Source organism: Pelodiscus sinensis, chromosome 3 (assembly GCF_052426305.1).
Source record: "Pelodiscus sinensis isolate ZL-2025 chromosome 3, ASM5242630v1, whole genome shotgun sequence".
Taxonomy (NCBI): Eukaryota; Metazoa; Chordata; order Testudines; family Trionychidae; genus Pelodiscus; species Pelodiscus sinensis.
In genome coordinates this window covers 150,038,739-150,058,911 of record NC_143054.1, presented here as the reverse complement: position 1 = coordinate 150,058,911, position 20,173 = coordinate 150,038,739, and the positions used below count along the sequence as shown (strand labels likewise).

The window sequence follows — 20,173 nt, the reverse complement described above, 5'->3', positions numbered from 1 at the left end:
GAAATAAACAGACATTTTGGTTTCAAAAACAGGTGTCTTTATTTGACAGTAGGTAGGAAGGGGTAGGGTGGAAGAAGGCCCCAGTGGGGCATGCAGGGAGAGGTCAGTCCTCCTCCTCCACCAGGAAGCTCTCCCGCAGGGCTTCCCGGATCCGGACGGCCCCCCGCTGGGCTTCCCGGATGGCGGCGGTGCGGGGCTGACCGTAGTGTCCAGCCATGCCGTCAGCCTCAGCCATCCTGGCTGGCAGGAAAGCCTCCCCCTTCCGCTCACACAAATTGTGGAGCACACAACATGCTGCCACCATGGGAGGGATGTTGTGCTCGGCCAGGTCCAGACGGGTGAGGAGGCATCAAAAGCGGGCTTTCAGTCGCCCGAAGGCCCCCTCCACCACGATGCGGGCCCTGGTCAGCCTGGCATTGAAGGCCTGGCGGGAGGGATTGAGGTGCCCCGTGTAGGGCTTCATGAGCCAGGGCTGCAGTGGGTAGGCAGCATCCCCCACCAGGCACACGGGCATGTCCACGTCCCCGACCCTGATGTGGCGGTCGGGGAAGAAGGTCCCGGCCTGCAGCCGCTGGCACACGGAGGAGTTGCGGTACACCCGGGCGTCGTGTGCTTTGCCGGACCAGCCCACATTAATGTCCATGAACTGTCCCTGGTGGTCACACACGGCCTGCAGGATCACGGAGAAGTACCCCTTGCGGTTGACGTACTGGGACGCCTGGTGTTCCGGGGCACGGATGGGGATGTGCGTCCCGTCAATGGCCCCCCCGCAGTTGAGGAAGCCGAGGGCGCCGAATCCCCGGATGACGGCGTCCGGGTCGGCGAGGCGGACCACCCTCCGGAGCAGCACCCGGTTGATGGCCTTGACCACCTGCGGAGAGAGACACAGCAAAGCGCCAATCACTGGGGCGCCCGGGTGGCTGGGAGCATTCATGCCCTGGCAGTGCCCCGCGCCCCACTCCCGGAAGCAATCCCCCGGTGGCGTGTAGTACAGCCGGGACAGCCCGACCCCTCCGGTGCGGGGCGCTTTCACCTCCTCCCGCCCCCCCCTTTGTTCCTGGGGCGGCCCATCCCCTCCTCGCAGCCCCCTTTCCCCCCGGCTCGGTGGCCAGCGAGTGCCATACCTGCATGAGCACCGCTCCGACGGTGGATCTCCCCACGCCGAACTGGTTCCCGATGGATCGGTAGCTGTCCGGCGTGGAAAGCTTCCAGAGGGCGATGGCCACCCGCTTCTGGAGGGGGATGGCGGGTCTCATGCAAGTGTCCCTTCTGCGCAGGGCAGGGGCGAGCCACTCGCAGAGCTCTAGGAAGGTGTCCCTCTTCATCCTGAAGTTCTGGGTCCACTGTCGGTCCTCCCAGCGCTCCAGGACGATGCGGTCCCACCAGTTGCTGCTGGTGTCCAGACGCGGCGGGGCACGCTGGTGCCGGGGCGCCGCCGCGGCTCCTCCACGGCCCCCAGGGCGGCCAGGCGGAGAGGCAGGGGGCTGACATTCCCCAGGTGGTGCCAGGCAGCCTCGAGCCATTGGTGGCAGGCTTGCAGCAGCAAGTCCAGAAAGGGCACCAGAAGGTGCAGGGTGAGCTGTGGCTCCATGTTGCCACCTGCGGCGGCCCCCCCGAAGGGAAGCACCGACACAGACGGGCACAGAGACCAACGCTTTGCTGTCCCTCGGCGAGGTTGGCAAGGAAGCAGGAAAAGCTGAGAACCGGCTGTCCAGGGGGGTCCCTTTAAGCTCGAGCCTCAGATAGCCTCAGACAGCAGCCACACAAAGCAACTACTGACCTGATGCCCTGCCAGAACCGGCTTCAGCTGCCCTTAAATGCCCCCCTGCGTCCAATCAGTGTGGACGCGCTAGTTCGAATTAGCAAAACGCTAATTCGAACTAGTTTTTAGTTCTAGATGCGTTAGTTGGATTAGCTTAGTTCGAATTAACTAATTCGAACTAAGTTAGTTCGAATTAGCGCTGTAGTGTAGACATACCCGAGGATACCAAATGAAATTAATGTGTAGCAGGCTTCAAACTAATAACAAAGTTCTTCTTCACAAAGCAAATAGTCAACTTGTGGAACTCCTTGCTGCAGGAGGCTGTGAAGGCTAGAACTAGAACAGAGTTTAAAGAGAAGTTAGATAAATTCATGGAGGTTGGGTCCATGGAGTGGTATTAGCCGGGGGTAGAAATGGTGTCCCTGGCCTCTGTTTGTGGAAGGCTGGAGATGGATGGCATGAGACAAATGGCTTGGTCATTGTCTTCAGTCCATCCCCTCCAGGGTACCTAGTGTTGGCCGCTGTCGGCAGACAGGCTACTGGGCTAAATGGGCCTTTGGTCTGACCCAGTACGGCCATTCTTATGTTTTTATGTTCTAAGCTCAGGGTCAGGGTCTCACTGTACCACCTTGATTTTCATGCAAACCTGTGCCTGAGTGGCCAGACTGGCAGCTATCCTGCCCTAGATGGCCACTTTCCTGTGCCTAGTGCAGAGGTCGTGGACGTTGGAGGCTTCCCCCAAACCTCGATGAGGTCCACAATGTCCGCACTAGACAAGGTAGGCGCCCGCGTCTTGCGGCCCCTGGCAGGCTCCTGGGAGCCGCCAGCCTGGTCCCAGAAAGAGGCGGAGGGCTGGGTGGCAGCGGAGGGCTGGGTGGCAGCGGGTGGCTGGTTAGTGCTGTGCCAGGTGCTGGGTCTGCTGGCTGGGTGCTGGCAGGCTTGCACCTGGCACAGGCACTGTAGCCAGACCATGCCCCTTTAAGGGCTCCGGGGCTGGGAGGGGAGCAGATGAGTTTCCCTCATGGTGCCCAGAGTGGCCACCAGGGCAACCTGGGGAGGGCTAGCCTCCCAGTAGTTCGAATTAAGTGGCTACACAGCCCTTAATTCGAACTACTTAATTTGAACTAGGTGTTAGTCCTCGTAGAATGAGGTTTACCTAGTTCGAATTAAGCGCTCCGCTAGTTCGAATTAAGTTCAAACTAGCGGTTTGTATGTCTAGCGCCTATTGAAGTTAATTCAAACTAACATCTGCTAGTTCGAATTAACTTTGTAGTGTAGACATACCCGGACACTTTAATCCAGTCTCAGTGCAGCTGAGAAAAGGCTTTTGTGCTGATGACACAGTGCTGTCAGTCATTAGGTTATTGCTTTTCTGGGCATCCTGGAAGGATGAAGAGAAAAACAAAGCTTGGGAGAGGCCTGGAAGAGACCCAGAGATGAAAGGGAATCCTATTCATTAGTAGCTGAAAAACTCAAGTGTTAGGAGAAAGGTATTATTTTGACATTCTTTTTTAATCTTAGCCTTTCACACTCCATCCCATCTCTTCTGGAAGAGATCCCAGCACCTCAGAAGCTTTATCATTATCTGCATCTGATCTAGAACAGCTGATAAAGGTGCACCTGTCAAACCCCAGCATCCTATTTTTGCCTTCTCCTAACACAGTCTAACCCCTGTTAAAATGTGCCTGTTTTCTAAGCAGTAGCTCAGTAAATATGGTATCATGGTTCCATGTTTATGGAATTTAATTCCCAATTTGTTTAATTAGAAAAATAATCTTTTCACTTGCAAACTCTACCTAGAATATGAAAGTCAAGCCAGGTCTTCTCTGACTCCTACCGCCTTACCATCAGTAACCTTTTATGTTGTGTAGAGTTCCACCGTTTAGGAAGAAATCAGCAGAAACACAGAGAGCTTGAGCAGTTACAAGTGTCCATTTTATTTCATAACACAAAACTAACTAGAACCAGCCCAAACCGGCTAGGCTGACCCTTAGTGACCTAACTCAGTTACTATAACAACAAGATCTATATCTATAACCCAATACACAACAGATTCTTCCCTCCTTAATAACAATGTCCCTTTAATAAAACAAACACTAACTAAGGAATGAGCATAGACTGTCTCAAATTCCCAGCTAGCCCCGGGGATTATTTTGCCCTATTTATGAGTTAACCTCAACGAAATGTCCAGCTGTTGAAGAAGCTTTCTTTGTCTAGGTAGATTTTGGCAGACGTCAGGTGTTCTTGCACCCGAAGGTGTTATGGGTGCAGGCCTGACAATGGGCTGGGAACTTGAAGTGTGAACAGGTGAGGCTGTCAGATCAGCTTGTTCAGGGAGGGGCTTATGTTCACCGCAGGCGGTGATGGAGAAGGAGAGTCAGGAACAGGTGATTCTTGAACGTGGCTGCTCACTGGCAGTGGGGAGGACAGGCAACTCAACTGGAGATGTGTGTCTTGGGGGCAAGCATAACCTGGCAATAACTGATCTACACGCTACCACCAGATGAGACCCTTTGCAGTCCTGACAGCATAGGAAACAGGTCCTGTCTGAGCAATAATAGTGGCAGGGACCCATTTATCTCCAGGAGCATAGTTCTGAGCCAAAACCGGCTCTCCAGAACTAAAGATTCAGTCTTTTGCTCTGTATGTGCCAGAGGACTTGATCTTGCTGTTGATGTTGCACAATTTGTCATGATTCAAAAAGTTTCAGCAAATCAAAGCAAATATACAGCTGACTTCCCATCATTAGAAAAGCCGGGGACATTTTGGTTGTAGCATGATAGTAAGAAGGTATACAGATGTTTTTGCCTGAGTGCATGTCCTCTAGTGAATTTCAAAGTTTGTTTCATTGTCTGCAGAAACCTTTCAGCCAATCCATTCGTGGATGGGTGATACGGAGCTGAAGTGATGTGATGGATCCCGTTTGCTTTCATAAAATTTTCAAACTCCTGAGAGACTATTGTCACTCACAAGCTGTTCTGGAAGACCAAAATGACAAAAGATTCCCTGTAGTTTTTGGATAGTACTCTCAGCAGTAATGGGTGGCATTATAGAGACTTCTGGCCATATGAAATGCCCATCTATCACCACCAAGAACATGCTACCTTCAAATGGGCCAGCAAAATCAACATGAATACATTGCCACGGTTTTTCAGGCCAGTCCCATGGGTGTAGAGGTGCCAACTGAGGTGCATTCCTCACACCCTGGAATAAAATACAAGCCTTCTCTTCAATGGCACCATCCAAGCCAGGCCACCAAAAATAGCTTCCTGAAATTTCTTTCATGCGCACCATTCCACAGTGACCTGAATGCAACTGTTCTAACAGCTGTTGTCTTGGTATCTTTGGAATAATGACACGCATTCACCACAACAAGCACTCAGAATGGATTGATAACTTTGTCTTCCTGGACATGTAGGGAACAAGGTGGGTAAGACCCGATAGTTTCGTAGAGATGCTCCATGCATGACTAGGTCCATAACTTAAGACAGTACTGGGTCAACACAAGTAGCTCTCTTAACTTGTGTGGCAGTGATGGGTGTGTTCCCTACCTATTCAAAGTAGAAGATTTCCTTCTGGCCAAATGTTTGACTGGCAAAGGCAGCCTAGAGAGACCATCTGCATTGCCATGCAGAGTGGATTTCCGATATTTGATATATGTGTTCCAAAAGTCACAATGCCCATTGTTGCACACAACTAGCAGCCAATGGTGGAATACCGGTTTGTGAACCAAAAATTGCCATAAGACGTTGATGGTCAGTGAGAAGTGTAAATGTCTGTCCAAAAAGGTATTGGTGAAATTTCTGAAGCCCAAAAACGATTCCCAATGCTTCATGCTCGATTTGCGCATAGTTTCAGCCTTGCTTAAGGTGCATGAAGCAAAAGCAATTTGTTTCTCTTCTCTCGAAGAAATAATCTGTGACAAGACCACTCCCACTCCATACGGGAAAGCATCACAGGCCAACTGAAAATGTAAGGATGGATCAAAATCTGTCAGGATCTCCGAGTTTAGCAATGCATATTTAGTCTTGTTAAATGCAACATCACAGGCTTCAGTCCACTTCCAGGCCTTGCTCTGGTCAAGGAGCTCATGAAGAGGTTTTAACAGTGTGGCTAACTGTAGTCGGTTTGCCTGTCCGGAGGGGTTCCTCCTCCTCTGGCTCAGCGGGCGGCCAGTCCACCCCACTGCGCTGCCCCTTTAAGGCCGGCCCCGTTAGTTCACCGGGCGCAGCCCAGCCCTTAGTTCAGGGGCTGACAGCCACAAACCACCACGGTCAAGTTATAAGGGGTAGTCAGGCCCTTGGTGCTGGGTGTGGCAGTAACCCAACACCGTCAGTTTATAACCACTGGCCAGGCCTCAGTTCAGGGCGTGGCAACAAACAAACAGTCAGTTTGTAAGCAGGGAGCTCCTTGTTCAGGAGGGGTGTGGCAGTGACGAAGGGGGAGGCTGCCACCCAATCCGTGGGTGGCAGGGGGGGCACAGGCCTACCCACTCCACTGCGCCCCGACCCAGGGCCCTAGGGCAGCAGTGCAGGCTGCTTTGGCTCAGCGGGGGCTCCGGCCCGAAACGCGCCGGCCTAGGGGCCTTTAACAGCCCCCACTATCCCTGGGCCACTTCCGTTCTCCCCCTCAGGCGGTACCTGGGTGTCCAGTGGTGGAGGCAGGGAGTCCAGGAGAGTCTCGTCCCTCCGGGGCGGTCCGGTCCAGTCTGTGGCCGCTTGCAGGTCACTGGGACTCAGCTGCGCTCCAGGTGCGGGCAGGGTCGGGCGGTTGACCAGGCCTCTGGGTCAGGAGCCGTGGGACTCCCCGGCAGCGCCTCCGGTCGAGGTAGCCGAGGCCGTGGCTGGGGCTGCTTCTCCCGGCCCCGGGGCAGGCGCTGGGGCACAGGTTCGGGCTGGCCCTGTGGCTCCGCCGTTGCGTCCAGGTGGGTAGGCTGTCTGTGCGGGGCCTCTGCTTCCCAGGCAGGGAGCCAGTAGTCAGCCTCTGGGCCCCGGCAGGTAGGAGACCCAGGCCAGGCCTCAGTCCCCACTCCCCAGGCTGGGAGTCCCGGAGAGGCCTCTAGCCACTTGGCCGGCTCAGCCCTGACTGAGGCTGCTGCCTGGGCTTTTTAGGCCTGGGCCCGCTCCTTGGCTTCTGGTCAGGTGACAGGGCGGGGTTGGCCTCAACCCAACATGGCGTCCAGAGGGGTTCCTCCTCCTCCGACTCAGTGGGTGCCATTTTACCCCACTCCACTCTTGAGAAGGAGGAGAGGCAGCAGGGTGCAGGGGCTGCCCTCTTCCTTCTCCCCCCCTCTGGTTCCTGGTTCCTGCTCCTGCACCAGCCGGAGCCTTCCCCACCCACCCAGCCGCCTGCCTGCCTGCCTGCTCCTCCTGGAGAACGCTGCTCCTGCTGCTCCGGCCTACCACCACCACCACAACTACCTGCTGCTGTAGCTGCCACTGCTGCCTGTGGGGAGAGGGAGGGGGCCTTTTTTAAAGATGGGCACCTCATTTGCCTTTTTCCAATCATCCGGGATCTCTCCCGATCTCCATGAGTTTTCAAAGATAATGGCTAAAGGCTCCACAATAACATTTGCCAACTCCCTCAGTACCCTCAGATGCATTAAATCCGGGCCCATGGATTTGTGTATGTTTAGCTTTTCTAAATAGTTCCTAACTTGTTCTTTACCCACCAAGGACTATCCACCTCCTTCCCATACTGCATTGCCTAGTGCATTTGTCTGGGAGCTGATCTTGTCTGTGAAGACAGAGGCAAAGAAAGCATTGAGTACTTCAGCTTTTCCCACATCATATGTCACTAGGTTATCTCCCTCATCCAGTAAAGGCCCCACATCCTCTCTGATCACCCTCTTATTGCTAACATGCCTGTAGAAACATTTCTTGTTACCTTTCACATCTCTCGCCAGCTGCAATTCCAATTGCGCTTTCGCCTCCCTGATAACTCCCCTGCATTCTCGAGCAATATATTTATACTCCTCCCTAATCATCTGCCCAAGTTTCCATTTCTTGTAAGCTTCCTTTTTGTGTTTAAGCTCACCAACGATGTCCCCAGTAAGCCAATCTGGTTGCCTACCATATTTGCTTTTCTTGCTGCGCATTGGGATGGTTTCTTCCTGTGCCTTTAAAAAGGCTTCTTTAAAATATTGCCAGCTCACCTGGGCTCCTTTCCCCTTCATGTAAGCATCCCAGGGAATCCTGCCCATCAGTTCTCGGAGGGAGTCAAAGTCTGCTTTTCTGAAGTCCATGGTGTATATTTTGCTACTCTCCTTTCTTTCTTTGGTCAGGATCCTGAAATCTACCATCTCATGATCACTGCTTCCCAGGTTGTCACCCACCTCTACTTCCCCTACTAGTGTCTCCCTGTTTGTGAGCAACAGGTCAAGCTGTGCACGGCCCCTGGTCAGATCCTTCAGCACTTGTACCAGGAAGTTATCCCCAACATTCTCCAAAATCTTCCTGGATTGTCTGTGTACTGCTGAATTGGTCTCCCAACAGATGTCAGAATGATTAATGTCCACCATGAGAACCAGGGCCTGTGATCAGGAAGCTTCTCTCAGTTGTCCGAAGAAAGCCTCATCTACCTCATCCACCTGATCCAGTGGTCTACAGCAGACACCAACCACAACATCACCCCTGTTGCTTTCGCCTCTTAACTTAACCCATAGACTCTCAACAGTCTTTTCTCCCTCTAAATACTGGAGCTATGAGCAATCATGCTGCTCTCTTAGGGTATGTCTACACTACCCCCCTAGTTCGAACTAGGGGGGTAATGTAGTCATTCGGAGTTGCAAATGAAGCCCGGGATTTGAATTTCCCGGGCTTCATTTGCATGATGCCGGCCGGCGCCATTTTTAAATGCCGGCTAGTTCGGACCCCGTGCCACGCGGCTACACGCAGCACGGACTAGCTAGTTCGGATTAGGCTTCCTATTTCGAACTAGCTGTACACCTCGTTCCCTTCTGATTTCTTCCCTGAGAAGTCCCTGCCTGTGGAGAGAGCCTGAAAGTGGTTACTTTCCTCTGCGGGAATGGGGGATACCTGAGGCATACAGCTAGTTCGGAATAGGAAGCCTAATCCGAACTAGCTAGTCCATGCCGCGTGTAGCCGCGTGGCACGGGGTCCGAACTAGCTGGCATTTAAAAATGGTGCCGGCCGGCATCATGCAAATGAAGCCCGGGAAATTCAAATTCCGGGCTTCATTTGCAACTCTGAATGACTACATTACCCCCTAGTTCGAACTAGGGAGGTAGTATAGACATACCCTTACTTACAATGCATCTCCTCCTCCTCCTTTTCTTCCCCACCTAGTCTTCCTGAACAGTTTATACCCTTCCATGACAGTGCTCCATTCGGACTCATCCCACCAAGTCTCCATTACTTCAATCAAATCATAGTTCTTTGACTGGGTCAGGGCTTCTAATTCTTCCTGTTTGTTTCCCAGGCTTCTTGCATTTGTGTACAAACACCTTATATAGCCAGTTGATCACCCTACCTGCTCCATTCGAGTCAAGGGTCCTCGTTTGTTGCTCATTCCTCTTTGTTTTTCTTCCCGGTATCCGACTTCCTCACTTACCTCAGGGCTTTGGTCACTGTTCCCCAACAAACCTAATTTAAAGCCCTCCTCACTAGGTTTGCAAGCCTGCCCGCAAAGATGCTCTTTCCTCTCTGAGTTAGGTGGATCCCATCTCTTCCTAACAATCCTTGTTCCCAGAATTGAGTCCCATGGTTGAAGAAACCAAAGCCCTCTCTCCGACACCACCTGCATAACCATGCATTTACTCCCTCAATTCGACGATCGCTACCTGGACCTTTTCCTTCAACCGTAAGGATGGATGAGAACACCACTTGCGCTTCAAATTCCTTGATCCTTCTTTCCAGCACTACATAATCTGCTGTGACCCGCTCAAGGTCATTCTTGGCCATATCGTTAGTTCCTACATGGAGAAGAAGGAAGGGGTAGCAATCTGAAGGTTTAATCACTTTCGGGAGACTCTCCGTCATATTCTGAATGCGAGCTCCCGGTAAGCAGCACACTTCTTGAGATTGCAGGTCTGGATGAAGGATTACTCAGTCCCTCTTAAGAGGGAGTCCCCGACCACCACCACCCGTCATCTTTTGGGGGAGGTGTCGTGGAACCCCCATCCCTAGGACTACGCATCCCATGCCTTCCGGTAGATTGTGTTCCCTTCTGATTTCTTCCCTGAGAAGTCCCTGCCTGTGGAGAGAGCCTGAAAGGTGGTTACTTTCCTCTGCGGGAATGGGGGATACCTGAGTTTTCCTCCTTCTTCTAGAGCTTACATGCTGCCTTGTCCTGTACTACCCTCACTGGCTCTTCAGCCTGCTGTGCCTGCAGGATCAAATGCTGCTGTCTATCGAGGAAGCCTTCATCTTCTCTGATGGAACGTAGGGTCAATACTTGGGCCTCAAGTCCTCTAATGTTTTCTTCCAAAATGGCGACCAGATTGCACTTAGTGCAGATGAAATCTGTTCTTTCTTCTGGGAGAAAGACAAACATGGCACATGCTGTGCAGGTAACAACAGCAGACCTATCACTATCCATACTTGCCTGCCTTTGGAGAGATTCCTCAGTTGTTATTAAATGCCTCCTTGAAGGGCAGGAGTGTAGTGAAAAGATTTTAAAGAATTGCAGGTGTATCTCACTCCCTTCCAACTCCCTCTCCAAACTCCCTGTTAGTAGCCCCTGTTCACAAGCTCCCTTCAGAGCTGCTGGGCACCCCATTAAGTAAAATGTGGGTGCTCAACAAGAGACATCTCATAGGACTGAGCTGCCTGTGAGAAAGCATTCTGTTTTCATGCAACTTGCAAACAGACTGAATGAAGCTGATCAGTCCTCAGGTGCCTCCAGGCATGAGCAGTTGACTGAGGTCTAGGATTGCCAGGTGTCCGGTATTTTCACCTCCTGTCCGGTAAAAAAAGTCAGAAAATACTGGACACCTATAATGTCCAGTATTTTCAGATTTTTTTCCCCTGTCAAGAGGCACCTGGCAACCCTACCACACTCAGCAACCAGTCTCAGCCCCCAGCTTCCCCCTTTTGCTCTCCCCCCCATTTAGCCCCCTCAAACCTCCCTCCTTCCCACTTACCTGGTTCCATTGGGGAGCTCTCTTCCCGCAGAGTAAGAAAACAAGATAGCCGCCAGCAAAAAAAGACCCCAAAGGCCTTAAACAGGCCATGCTGGTTTTTTTGTTTTGCTTAATAACTGGTGTGGTCCTTTTTTTTCCCCCTCAACAACTCTGGTCCCCCCCCTTTTTTTTCCTCAACAGTGGGGTTTTTTTTGAGGGGGGGTGTTTGGTATTTTTGGTTAAACCATCTGGCAACCCTACTAAGATCAAACAACTCTAGAATGATTATGGTAGCTAAGGATCTGAACCACTAGCTGCTTCAGTCGTTCAGATAATTGCAATTACATAAGAATTACCCTCCCCCCTATAGTAAGTCAGGGTACCCCAAATGGTCAGAGGATCAAATTGACTTCACTGGCTCTAAAGCACAGCTAACACCTGATCAGATCTAAGCTACTATTACTGGTGAGCCTCAAACAAGCAACTTCTATTCACCTGTCAAAACAGGACCAATATAAGCCAAGTTACAGTGGGCTGAGTTCTCTCTTTGCATTACTGATATACATTTGTTTGCAAATCAGATGCAGGCCATTACTCCCAGCAAGATGAGACTAGGGGTGTCACGAAGTGTAGGCACTTCTTTTCTGTCTTCTTCCACACAGCACAGCCTTAGTCACAGTCCATACGCAAAGCCCTTTCAGGAATGGAACAATGAGAAAAACTGAAGCGCTTCCAGCATTCATAAAATGGGTGAATAAGGAAAATGACTAAATTAGACCCCCTCGCTGCCAGGGATTTCCTGGTTCTGGGATGTTCTGGTTCAACAAACAATGTTCTATGAGATCTTAAATGAAAATCAGGGTCACACTGGTTGTTAATATCATTGGGAAATTAGGGCTGTAAAATCTTGTTTAACCTGTTAAATGGTATGGCCCCGTTTATGTTTAAATGGTTAATTGCTTCAATGGAGCTAGGTAAGGGGTCCACTCCATCCCAGCTGGGCCAGGCTGCTCCAGCTCCCATCGGCTAACCATTCACATCCCTAAGGGAAATATATGTATAGCTACGATAAGGAGTTATGTGGGATGTATACAGAAAATACGTTTTTATATTCAGAATCACAGCCAAGGTGGAGAAATGGATTTCCTGGAAGGTGAGGAATGTTTATTCACCTGGATCTCTGTCAGATGAAAGCTAAGACAATGGGCATCCTTTCCATAGGAATGTATGGAATTAATGTGAAGTCAACAGGGCAGCACTGACACAGGAAAATCAGCCACTGGGGTGGGGCTTATATAGTACTGTCTGAGTTGATAATCTGGGGGCAGAGGTGAGGGAATAGAAGTAGGAAGAAAGGAAGTCTTCCTCTCATAATGACCCAGACTGGAAGCAGTCACAGAGATGAGTACTGGGTCTGTTTGCCTGTAACAGACAAATGGGGGAAAAGTATAGTCTTTTACAAGCCATATCAAGGCAAGAAAAATGGGAACATTTCAAGCTGTAAAGCCTGATCCAGTTTCATTTTCACCCTCTAGTAGTTCCACTGGAAAAGGTAACAGGACAAGTTTAAAATGTGTGATGAGGTTGAAGGTTGCTTTCAACTGCGTACCCATCCATTGCTCAGCGCATGAGTTAACCCAATCAACTCCCACCTGGGCAAAGCAATAAAAAACAAGGGTACAAACAGAAATGGGAAGAGGATTGTACATCTCATTAGAAACAGAAGAACTGGAAGTTCCCATGAAGGAGACAGAAACATCCATAAAATGAGAGACGGATCTTTATCTGTCTGCCTGAGTAGTTACCTTTTCCTTGCCTAAAATTCCCCCTGTAATCTACATTTGATGCTTTACATTTCATTTCCTGTCCTAAATTGCTGTGCAGCACCGCTGGGCCATGTGGGCCATGTTAAACAGCTGCCATGGGCATGTTGCAATTCTCATATAAGCCCTGATTCTCCATGGCTTTGTCCCTTGTATAGATCTTTACACTTGTGCAAAGGGAGCATACGATGCAACCAACCCATTCCCTCCCTTTTCACAAAAGCAGGTTCTGCAGGGTAGTGGTGAATCAGAGCCTGTCATTTCGAAGGCTCTTTGTGATATGTAGGAAGAACTGGGTGGAACACCTCAGCTAATTCTTCCTGCTGCCAGCCCCAATGCCCGGAGAGAGTCCTCTGCCACCACACACAATAAGGAGCATTAAGGAATGTTCTGCACATTGGCATTCAAGCCCAACCCACTAGGTACATACTGAAGTGTGTGCACAGCAACACACTTTTTAATTGCAGAGAAAAGAATAAGGGCATATTTCAGCATCTGTCCAGGGCTAGGGGGCATGGTAGAGAAGGACTGAGAATGACAAGAACAATTTGTCCTGTTTACTGCTATTACCCAGGTAAAACACCCTTGAGTAAATCCCTCCTCAGAAGTCACCTCTTCTTTTCCAGCTCTCCCCTGAAGCCACCAACTGATTAATAACCTTCCATTCTGGCTCCCGCCCTCAGTAACCAAAGGCAGCCAGCAGCTGTGCAGGCACCATCAGCAAGGCATAAAAAAAGTCTGTTTTAAACCAACCAAAAGCCAGGCAGTGAGTATTTGCAGCCAGTGAATGAAAATTTCCCTAGCAATGTGAGCATCACTGCACAGCGCCCAGCCTTGGCAGCCAGCACTCTGTGGTGCTGGTGGAGCTATTCTTGCTTTTACATCCTCCCTAGCCAGGCAGCCGGCATCTTCCTCTCATATAATGAAACAGAGTGTGGGCTCAAGCACTTCCTCTCTGCTCAGAGCGACCATATCTCCCTATGCTGAACACAGGTCACCTCAAAGTTACATGCATTCAAGCAAGTTTAATGGCAATCAGAATGAACTATGCAGTGCAAACATTCAATTTAACATTAAGTTGACTTGTCTGACCCCTGTTTAAAAGAAAAACAGTAGCTAGGTTCTTTTTATTTATCTCATCTGTAAGACTTCAGGGTTCACACAGAGAGGGAGGATGCACTCACCCCTACCCTCCCACACATGCACATTGGGAGGGGTAACACACCCGTACCCCAATCTCACACTCCTCTCTCTGTTCCTGGCTGAGCCCCTTAGGATGGGCCCAACTCACTCGGTACCTGGTGCTGCATCTTCCCAAGGCAACATTTGGGGGGGGGGGAGGGCTGGTCACATGCTCCCCCAGATTTCTGCCAGGGCTCACACCAGAATGTGCTCAGTGGTAACCTTTCAGCACTAAGCATGAGGGCAGGGACGGGAGCCGCTTCTAGCCACACAGTGTGGAAAGGCAGCTAGCACCTCTGGGCTGACATTGACTGTAACAGGAGGCTACTGGGTTCACAGGCAGCAGGACCCAGGGAGCCTGACTGCTCGGGCTTCTGTGGGCAGAGAGGTGGCTCAGCCAGGAGAGGGTGGCTAGGGGACAGAGCAGCTCTGTACTCCCGGGGGGGCAAGCGCCAAGGCAATGGGGAAGGGGCAGGAGACGAGGGTACCTCAGGAATATTAGTGAACCACACCAATCCACAGGCAGGCAGATACCACTTACCCACTTAGAGGTCTTGTTTTCCTAATTTCAAAGAACTGAGTTCCTGTGTGATTGTATCTGGATTTTGCAATTTAAAGTAAAGTAACTTGAAGAAAGATTCAAGACAAATGAATAAAGCTCACTAGGGTGATGGAAAAACTTTTCAAGTCTCTAAGGGGTAGCTGTGTTAGTCCATAACTGAAAAATAAATAAAAAACAATGTACGGTCCTGCAGCACCTTAGAGACTAACAAAGCATGTATGGTATCATGAGCTTCCATGGGCACAGCCCATTTCTTCAGATGAATGGAGTAAGGAGTCCAGGGGACAAAAATAGCAGAGAAAGAAAGGGGATGGGAAGGGAAAGAGAAGAAAAAATGGTCAATTACGGTATGTCTGCACTGCCACCCTAGTTCGAACTAGGGTGGCTAATGTAGGCATTCGAACTTGCAAATAAAGCCCAGGATTTAAATATCCCGGGTTTCATTTGCATGTTTCCGGGCGCCGCCATTTTTAAATGCCCCGTAATTTGAACTATGTAGTTTAAATGCCCCGTAGTTTGCGGCTACATGCGGCACGGACTAGGTAGTTCAAATTAAAGCTCCTAATTCGAACTACCGTTATTCCTCCTGCAAGGAGGTTTAATGGTAGTTCAAATTAGAAGCTTTAATTCGAACTATCTAGTCCGTGCCGCGTGTAGCCGCGGGCAGGTAGTTTGAACTACGGGGCATTTAAAAATGGCGGTGCCCAGGAACATGCAAATGAAGCCCGGGATATTTAAATCCTGGGCTTCATTTGCAAGTTCGAATGCCTACATTAGCCACCCTAGTTCGAACTAGGGTGGCAGTATAGACATACCCTTAGAGTGTCTGTGCTAAATGAGAGAGTGAGTAAGTATCCGGTGCTCAGCTTTTGCGTCATTAGGGGGTGGAATGTAGCAGCCAATCCAGGTCAGTTCTTTGTTCAGACCTTGATTACAAACTTGTGAAAAACTTTTTTCACTCTCAGTCATAATTTCCACTGGAAGCATAAAGCAGGTACTAAAAAGCCACCAATTCTCTATTTCTGTTTTCTCAACTGAAGAGATGCAAGTAAAAGAGGTCATTAAATCTGATCCAATAACTAAATGCTACAAGAGAAAATTATGAATTTTCTGGCCATCTGGGACTCCTCTCCTGTTAGTTCAGAGACAGGGCGAAGGAAGAATCATAATAGAAAAGAGTCTACCTTGTTCATTGCTTCAAAGTGCTCAACCCCCCTTTCATGCAAAAAAGAATCACACTATTCATACAGGTTTTCCTATGGGCAATATGTGGCTGATCATTTCCAAATATAAACAGATGTAAAACATTCACTGCCACAGCAAGACAAAAAGAACATCTGTTAACAATATTCAGTGTGGAAGGAGCCACCTGTGCAGACCACACATGACACTAACAGAAAACAAAAGTGGCAGGGCCATTTCACTGGCTGCACCTCTGACCCTTAGCACCAAGGCCTGAATTTTCAGAACTGAGCACCCAGCAGCTCCCACTGCCTGCAGTTGGCATTGTGGTGCTCAGCACTTGTGAAAAATCAAGCCTGACAAACATGGGTGGTGGGTAACCCCATGGCTGGGCAGGCAAGCTCCCCATGCCCCGCCCCTTCCACCAGTACCATTTAGTACCGCACTTGTTTTGCCTACACAAAACAGAAATTTCAAAGTGAAACTGTGGCATGATGGCCCTCAGTGAGAAACCAAAATGCTACATTTGAAGCCCACCAGGCTTTGAAGCCTAATTAGGTCTGGCTCCAAACGTTGAGTTCTCTAACACCTATCAAGCCGAGTGGGGTATGCCTTTAAAATTCCAAGATCCCGCGGGTGCAGTTCATAGTGTGACAGAGCTCACTGTGTCTGAGGAGCAATCATGCACCAAGGAGTAAAGAAATTCCATGACTAACCCTAGCCTAGGGGATGTGCCCTCTGAAGAGCAGGTTAGCCTCTCAGGTCCAGATGCTGCCGTAACTTCCGCTGGTGCTTTGATCTTTCTGGGCAACCAGACCTTTTCCAACTGCCTGGTTTCTCTAATGCTCACTCTCCTTGGTTTCTCTTTCCACGGCCTTTCCGCCAAATAAAGAGCCAAAAACAAGTTACTGGAGCAGAGAAATAACTGGCAAATGGAGCAAGATGAGAGGCTAAATCAATGTGCTGGCTTGTGACTGTTCATTCCATCAACCTGCCCATGTGCAGTGGAAATAATCAACATTTAGCAGCGGGGAGGAAAGAGGAAAAAGTGCAAATAAAGTTCAGATTAAACTCACAAATGCCAAGAAATTGAGAAGTGCCTCTCCCATAACATCAAGCTCTACCCCAGGGCATGCTCACAAAAGTGCAGGTCTCACTCCAGGGGCTTCTTTTGAGAGATCGGGAGGGCCAGGTCTCCATCTCCATTCATGGCACTTTGCTTCCCAGTGGGGAGAGCAGTAGCAAAAGTCCCCAAGCAGAAATGCCTCAGTGGACTCTGGCAATGGGTGTTGCTTAGTGGCTTAAGATGAGAGGAGAAGGAGGCCTCTTGTATATCCCTGATCATGCAGCTGAGCAAGGACAACCCACTTCCTGGCCGTGGGGCAACCAATGCCTCTTAGGGATGTTAAATATTGGTTAACTGAATAGTCTAGTAACCTTATGAAATGTTATCAGTCAGTCAACTATTCTGTAGTCCCTGGGGGTGGGGCCAACAGCCAGTGTATCAGAGGCAGCAGTGCGGGGTACCCGACAAGAGCTGGACTGCGAGGGGAGCCAGTTTAAAAATCAGCTCCCCTCATAGACCGGCTGAGAAAGAGAGGCCGCAGCGCGGGGCGGCAGCTGTTCCTGTCTGAGGCGGGTCTGAGCTCCTGGACCTGCACAAGCTGGAACTGAGCTGGGCTGCCTGCCCACCCGGATCTTAATACACTTGAAATGCAGAGCTGAAACAGGGGTAGGTACCGGACCCAGCGTCAGCCAGGACTGAGCCGGGCTGCCTGCCCCCCCAGCTCCTAATACACTTTAGACGCAGAACCGCAGCCAGAGTAGGTCCCGAACCCATAGCAAGCCAGGACTAAGCCAGGCTGCCAGTCAACCTGCTAAAAAATGTACTAGCAGGGAGTGGGGGGAAGAGAGGTGCTGGCACTGGGAGCCATTTACTCAGGCACTTTAAAGCCTTCAACTTGCTGTGCTTAGTGGGGTGTGCGTGTGTGTTTTCACAATCCTGAATGAGGTTACAGCACTAAACCCGCCGACAAGGAGAAGTAAAGGGGGCAGTTTTTCCTGGGACTTGGTGATTCTAAAGAGCCTGGGGCTCCATAGCAGCAGCAGCCAGAGCCCCGGGGCTCTTTAGATGGCCTTGAAGACCATCATGAGGAACTCAGTGCATAGATGGTCTGACAGATCTCCACACGTGCTAGCAGAGTCAAAGTTATTTCCCTCCTGAATTATCTTCTGCGTTGTGCTTCAGTAAGTTACTCCCGTCGGTTCATTAACTGCTCAGTGCAGTGTAATGACTCTGCCTCCTATCTTAACACCAGATTCAAGGATACTGCAGCATCTTCATGTAATTCTGTATTGCTTGAAGCCATTCTGGGATAGACATGGAGACCTTATAGTTTGGCACTGGTGGCACTGAAGGCTGGAAACAAACAAAACAAAACAACAACAACAAGGATTAGATAGGTCATTCCTTCCATGACAGCAGGTAAAACAATGCAGCTCTCTAGGCAGGTGCAAAAAGGGATACAGTTCAGAGCCCAAAAGTGAAAACCCCATCTGAAAGCAATCAGTCCCAGGAAAGTCAGAACAGATTCTAATCTCAATTACAATGTGAACTATACATTTGCTGCATCTACCCCAACTGACTGACATCAGAGTATGCCCTGGTGGGACCACTGGCATGAGGAACAGGCAGCCTTTAAACAGATTGAGAGATCCTGGCACAGAAACCAAAAGTTAGTGTTTTAAGACAAGAAAAACCACATTAGTTTAGATTAAAGAAATCCCAGTGTTGGATTGGTTCCAAACTCTTCAGAGTATTAACTTCAATTTTAGTCTCTAGTTTTATCGAGAGAGAGAGATGAATGGAGACCAACAGCAACTTTGACAATACAGTACACACTTTCTCATCTGCGGGGGTGGGACAGTGATCATTACTGGAGTGCAGTGCTGGACACTGAGACTGTGTCTACTAGGGATGTAAAATCCTATTTTTAATTGGTTAACTGCTTAAGCATAGCGTTTAACCAGTTAATTGATTAAAGGGGAGGAGTGGCAGGGGGGCTGCTCTAGCCTGCTGGGTTGAAGCAGCCCCCCTGCCTGATGTGGCTTGACTGGAGTGGTTCCCCCGGGCCTGCCATGAACAGGGGCTGCTCTAGCATAGCCAAAGCAGCCCCTGCTTGCAACCCCTCCGGCCTGAAGCAGATAGGGGCACTCCATCTAGAGTGCCCCTCTCTGTGGCAGACCCCGTGGAGCTGGAGCAGCCCCTTGCCTGTGGCATGTGGGAAGCTGCTCCAGCCCTCCCCAGTTAATGGAACTGGTAAGCAGCACCGGCCAGTTAACCTGTCACATTGCTCATGTCTACACTTGCACTCGCTCAACAAAGTATTTCTCATTCGGGGCGTTTAAAGCACCTTCTCTTCCACCTCTCCTCCCCGGGAAGAACGAAGCTCGGCAGCAGCCAGTGCCCATGTGAATCCTGCCTTGTTGGCAGCAGCGCTCGCTTGCCGGCAAAATGAAACCTGCTCAGGGATGTACTTTGTCAGCAAAAGTGCCACACACCAGTGTTCACATTCACTAATGTCTAGCGACAGGACTCGTGCTGCTGGAAGCTGCATAGAGCAGTCGCACCCTGAGCCCACTGGCAAGGGCACAGTTCATGGACTCCTTGGGCAGCTGCAGCTCAGCTCTCCTCATACTGTCAAGCCTCCCTGGAGTGGTCACAGGGGTGCTGTTCTCTCGAGGGGAGTCCAGCCCCACCACACCTCTGACTATTTAGGTGCCTCCTTGCAGAGGCTGTGGGGAGAAGCATCAGGTGATAGCTTGAAGGTCATTTGGGGCTGGATTTTGAAAGTCAGATGGAGTTAAGAACTTCTTGTAAATTCCACTAAGCACTTAAATAGATTTTAAAATCTATCCCCCAATTCATGGGAGCTCCCAGTGCAGCACAGGCCTGTAAGCGCTGGGCTGGGCTAAAGGGCATGGCTAATACCCTTGTGGGGACTCACTTTTATTTTGAAGCAATAGTGCTGAAGCCATCAAGAAAGGAACTGGTGGCTGAAGAGCTTTGGTCTGGTTGGAGAGCTCACCAGTTTACAATAACCTAATCCTGAGTGGAGCCTTCAAGTGCCCGTTGTCCTCCCTGGCTCACAGGGGGCACTCAGGCATGTACTGATTCAAGCCTTTGGACAGGCCCATCTTCAAGGTCAGTTCTAGCTTCATGCCTGCTTAAAACCAACTTCTCTGAATCAAACAACGTTGTATTAATGCTCTCAGGAGACACACCTCTGTCTGCCCATCACTGCCAGGCTAGGACTTCCCCAGGATATTTACTGAAACTGTTTCTGTGCCAGCGATAAGGCTCATTATTTTACACATCAGTCTTCATCCTTTTGAGCGGATGATTCATGAATTAACATGACACAAAAAATGGAAAAAAAGTCATAACCTGAATAACCACTGCAGAAGGTGGAAGCTAGACCCCTACACTACTGACACATCAACTTATTAACCACAAAGCACTCACATTACAACATCCACTTCAAGGGGAGAGGTTTATTTAAAAAACTAAACCTGGTTTT

At 50.0% G+C, this 20,173-nt stretch overlaps 1 protein-coding gene across 1 annotated transcript in view; it reads right to left on the bottom strand.

Annotated features, from left to right (window-relative positions):
* The window catches only part of VASH2 (vasohibin 2), a 98,625-nt gene that overhangs the window by 56,524 nt on the left and 21,928 nt on the right, over window positions 1–20,173 (bottom strand). Inside the window, exons 3-4 of the mRNA XM_014575269.4 lie at window positions 17,924–18,012; window positions 14,391–14,447 (exon numbers count right to left, since the gene is read on the bottom strand). Coding sequence (XP_014430755.1) covers window positions 14,391–14,447; window positions 17,924–18,012 — 146 coding nt within the window. The remainder of the gene's footprint in view (window positions 1–14,390; window positions 14,448–17,923; window positions 18,013–20,173) is intronic.